At 36.4% G+C, this 5,331-nt stretch overlaps 1 protein-coding gene across 1 annotated transcript; it reads right to left on the bottom strand.

Annotated features, from left to right (window-relative positions):
• Nucleotides 1–298: 298 nt before the first annotated feature.
• On the bottom strand, nt 299–4,751 carry LOC104211069 (probable calcium-binding protein CML13). Its single transcript, XM_009760071.2, has 2 exons — nt 4,204–4,751; nt 299–654 (listed from the first exon to the last, which is right to left on the bottom strand). The coding sequence occupies exon 1, from the start codon at nt 4,654–4,656 to the stop codon at nt 4,213–4,215; it is 444 nt and encodes a 147-aa protein (XP_009758373.1). The 5' UTR covers nt 4,657–4,751; the 3' UTR covers nt 299–654; nt 4,204–4,212.
• Between the last annotated feature and the right edge of the window lie 580 nt (nt 4,752–5,331).

The following is a 5,331-nucleotide window of genomic DNA, read 5'->3' as shown; positions in this document are numbered from 1 at the left end:
TATTTACATAACACCATTTGGTGCAAATTGACACCCTTTGGCATAGACTTCAGTGGACCTGAATTCTCCAGGTTTCAACATCTCCACCTTGGCTATTTGTTAAGATAGATCATGCACCAGATAAATGACCCAATTACTCTGTACTCAGTGATTTTTTCGCAAGTAGGAGAGCTCTTTTTGTCAAAAACGAGTGGATAAAGCGTACAACCACAAACAAGGGATGATTAGTCTCAAACAGATATTCTTTTTTCTTAATGTTACAAGTAGATTGCTGCATCAATAAACACATAACTGATCATGGCTGAAGTCTAGCATTTTAATAATGAGCAAGAAGCAAATGTATTCCTTAAGATACAAAGCATCTGTACTATACACAACTGGTTCAACATTGCAAGAAGCAAATGTATCCCTTAAGAACCTCTACGTTCTACACGATGTTTCAGAATGATGAAAACCAAAATACAGGATACAAACCAAAGATTTGAACCAAGAATTGTTCAATGATAGTGCAAGGGAAGAAAACAGTAAAATCAACAATTAGGAAAATGGCTAATGGAGTACAATGAAACATGCAAATAAAAAGGTTAAGCTACAAAGGGAAAAAGTCAGCTCTTCTTTCATGCTATGAATAATATAGCCTGAGATGCAAATCACCTGCATATGAAAAATAAGCAAAATCAGCAAAGTTAAAATATTTCACTCAATTTATAGCGATCAAAATTAAATATGATATTAATTGTATCAATTGAAATTGTGATAATTATGACCCACCAGAAAGCAAATATTACAATGAGGGTTAACCAAGTGATCTTGAAAAGCTTTTCAAGTTTTAGGGAAAAATTCTCTAGGCTCCTCCTGGAAACTGTTGAAACTTGAACATAGTTTGAACCATGTTTAATCCTGTAGGGATGGTTAAGTGTCCCACACACTGGGAGGAAAATCAATTCTCTTACAGGAGATACCCTAAATTAAAGGTGGGATTATAATCTCAACCACAAAATATTTCTTATCCTAGCAAGATGAATCTTGTGGTTTTCCAAAACATGGCAATGCGATTTGACAACACAACACAAACAAATAAATGCCATCACTATTAATGTCTTACTCATGCGTCTTAACATCAGCAAAGAACTCATTTCCTTTCCCCCTTGAGTTTATTCTTATTGTAAAATGTATTAGGCTACAGTAAATAAAGGTCATGATTCCTATCCAACCTCCCAACACCAAATATGGTGGTTACGTTAAGCAATTTGGAGGCAGCATCTACTCAGTTATAACTTATAACTATGTAATTAGTTGTATGTCTTACATTTTATCTTAGACCTTTTTTATAGTGGTGATGTCCGATCATACCTCGACTATTCCGCAAGGTACTTGCTATCTCTAACGGATAATTGTGCTACCAATGCATGCAGATGGAACGAAATCATCAAGCATTCTCTGCTTTGCTAGGATTTGAACCCTAGTATACCGTGGTTTTCATCCCACTTCATCGACCACTAGAACATACTTTTATGTGCTTAAAAGTTATATTTGACTTGAGTATAATCTATACAGTTTGTTTTATTGTGGAGTTCGGACTAACTTGTGAGCACCTCGACTATAATCTATGCAAATTATAAAGGATTACCAATAGTGTTTACGTGTAACTCAATTGGCCAATCATAGAGCCTCTAATAACTTTTCTTTTTAAAAGTGCAATTTAAGGGATCTTATACAGAAGTACAGAACAGTGGTTATGTCCTTCTAATTTCAGTTTTGATCCTTATCCCTACTTCTTATATTTTTGTTATTTCAAATGCATTTTTTCGACTCATCAAAGCTAAACCAAACATCATTAATGCGCCCAACCCCAGTGAGTGGTTAGCAAGCCGATTATTAATCACTTAAATGAGTTACTTCTCACGGTTGTTACCTGATTAAAAAAAATTGATAAGGTTGTGACTTAATAAAACAAGACCAAAGGATTGTAAGTTCACCAACAACCTCTAGATTCGCATTTAGTTTCATTGGAAAAACCAACTCAAGTATCATATTTACTCTCTCAGAGTCTCAGCCTACTACCGAGGATACATACATATTTAGAGAAAAACACTTTCTCAAATTCTCTCCTTCCCTAACCTGTATCAGGTAGCTCCCCCCCACCCCCCACCCCCCCCTCTCTCCATGTTTATATAGAAACCCTCAAATTTAACCATTCTGCTCTCCTGAAAATATCAAGAAGTCTATGCACCTAGAGGTGTGAATCTCTTCATAATAAACTAAAAACTTCCCAAGCAAGACCATCTTTGATGTTTTTTAAAATTTATGGCATATCAAAAGGAAGTTATATCAGAAAACTTATGAGCCTCTTCAACCTAAACCTGATCAGCTACTATTTTGCAAGACCCATATATGCCTTCTTTAACTCACCATAATCATATGTATGTACAGGGAAGCTAAGAGAAAACCATTCCACCATACAAAGGGGCACAAGCCTTGTGCCCTTTTTGTCTAATGAAGTAAGGTGTTATCATTAAAAGGGTATCAAGAAGATGCATAAGGGAACAAAGGTTACAAAGAGAGATGACTGTTAAATCTGTTAATACAAAAAAAAAATAAGCTATGCTAGGATCAGAGAGCTAACAAAGTCCGAAAAAATAAAGCCTTGCACCTTTACTGTCACTTCAAATCCATGTTCTAGTTCAATCAACCAAGTGCTACCATTTTGCTCCAAATCCTAGATACAGATCTAAGAGAAATCACTAGTTCCAGAAGGAAAACAGAGAGATGCTGAACAAGACACAATTCTTTCCATCTTCTAAGAATCTCCACTTCACTGTGCAACAGAAACTAGTATTATGATTTCCTTTGAAGTTACTGATCTGGAAGACCAAAGACCTCTAAAACCTGTGGCAGTAAAGTGCATCGCAAGTAGGTTGCACTCTTGACGTTTCCTTAGCATTCACAAGTAAAAAATGAACTTGCAAAAATACTATGGAGAACCATGCAACTCACAAGTGAAGCTTCAACATTCACCATATTACCTCTTTACTAAAATGCATAACCTTAAAAGATTCAAGTAGATGCCATTTAAAGTTATTGTTCTTCTTCTTTTTTTAAAAAAAAAATGTTGTAGTTCCCTTAACGTCCACATACAACATATTAAATTGCAAATGTATCAAGGAGAACGTCACTCTAGCTTCATATAACTAAGACACATGAGTTGCAGGACAACCATGCAGCTCATAGGATGAAGCCTCCTCACATGCTAACTTTTCCCTCTTCACTAATATGTAAAACTTTAAAAAAAAAAAAAAAAAAAACAGATGCATACTATCTAAAGTTGTTCTCTTAATGTTCACGCACAACAAAAGAAGCTGCATATGTATTAAGGAGAACGTCATTCTAGCTTCATTTCACAACATCACATGAGCAGAAAGATAACGATGCAACTCTTAAGATGAAGCTCATCTCTCCATTTTCCAACTTGACTAAAATGCATAACCTCGAGAGATCCAAATTGATGCTTATCATTAAAAGTTAGCCAAATTCTCATTCGCTCTAAGTGCACAAGGCTATCCCAAAATCACCCATCTATCCACCTCTTTCATTTTAAACAATGCCCAATATTAGAAAGGAATACTTAAGGAATTAACTAATAAGTTTGGCTCCATACTTAAGCAATCAACTACTAACTTTGGCTGCCAAAGATTTTTGACACAAAATATGTTTCAACATGAAATATTAATACTAAACAAGTGGCCATTGACAAGCAATCCTATAAGGGGAAAGATGGATATAGGAGAAAAAAGGGGAGTTTTTTTTTTTTTTCTTTCAGGATACGGGTAGTCTCGGAGCTAGCTTGTGTGCTTCTAGACTATTCTACCAAGTACATGCATCCTCTAGCCAGCACAAGTACGGTAACACTTATTTCCTCTATCTTTTTGCTTTCCGGATATGAAAGTGCGGAGTAGGTACCAGCACAACAACAAAGGTCTTAATTATGCGAATATAACATCGATTCTAATCATCGAAGATATCATTATTATGTTTTGTATTTCTTCAGATACAACAACGTGAAGCACGAACCTTAACGAGCACTATAATTGTTGAATTTACACAAACTGTAATACATAACCCACGCAAACAACATGAATACCAAGCTTAAACAAAAACTTTCCGGGGGGTTTTCATCAAATGCTAAAATATAGAAGGACTCACATGCAAAAATCACTTGGCAACCATCCTAGCAATGAAATCCTCATACCGGATCTTCCCATCGGATCCAACATCAACTTCTCGGATCCACTCATCAAATTCCGCAGGCTCAAGCTTCTCCCCAATACTCGTTAAAATATGCTTTAGATCCGAAACGACGACGAAACCAGTGCCGTCTTTATCAAGGACCTTGAACGCATCGCGCAATTGGCGATCAAATGGCTCCGGTTTTAGGTGTTTTGACATGAGGTCTAAAAATCGGTTGAAATCGAACGGCGTGGTGAGTTTTTCCTCGGCGATTATTGATTTGAGTTGGGCTTGGGTCGGGTTACCACCGAGTGATCTCATGAGGATCCCTAGCTCCGATGGAGCGATTTTGCCGTCGCCGTCGGTGTCAAAGAGAGTGAAAGCCTCCTTCATGGAGGATATTTGATCGTTGCTCAGATCTTTCACCATTGCAATCCGCCTTCTCTCTCCTCGTGTATTTCTCTTCCACTATTGATTTTGTCTGAGGAAATGGGAATTCAAATTTGTGGTTATATAAAACTTGAGGGGCGTTTCACTCATTTTTGAAAGTTAGTATAAAATAATTCCGAGGAGTAGCAGTAACCGGTAAAAATATTACTGGTGTTATAAATATATTATAGTATGGATATTCATTTAGTACTCCGTTATAAATAAGTTTCCTGAAAAAGTTTATCTATATGGTACTCCACCGAAAATATGTTTATCTATTTAAGTACTCTATTGGAAATAAGCTTCCTGAAAAAGCTTATCACTTCGATACCTGGTTATGGATAAACATTATCCCCGGTAGAAGATTATCCATACCGGGTATAATAAGCTTATCCTTTCAGTACCCAGTTATGGATAAACATTACCCCCGGTAGAAGATTATCCATACCGGGTATAACAAACTTATCCTTTCAGTACCCAGTTATGGATAAATATTATCCCCAACAGAAGATTATCCATATCGGGTATAATAAGCTTATCCTTTCAGTACCCATTTATGGATAAACATTACCCCGGTAGAAGATTATCCATATCGGGTATAATAAGCTTATCATTTCAGTACTCCGTTATGGATAAACATTGCTCTCAGTAGAAGACTATCCATATCTGGTATAG

Source organism: Nicotiana sylvestris, chromosome 11, assembly GCF_000393655.2.
Source record: "Nicotiana sylvestris chromosome 11, ASM39365v2, whole genome shotgun sequence".
In the NCBI taxonomy this organism is placed as follows: Eukaryota; Viridiplantae; Streptophyta; class Magnoliopsida; order Solanales; family Solanaceae; genus Nicotiana; species Nicotiana sylvestris.
This window is presented reverse-complemented; position numbering and strand designations above follow the sequence as displayed.

Coding starts and splice junctions, on each gene's coding strand:
- LOC104211069 (XM_009760071.2), bottom strand. CDS start 4,656: ATGGTGAAAGATCTGAGCAACGATCAAATATCCTCCATGAAGGAGGCT.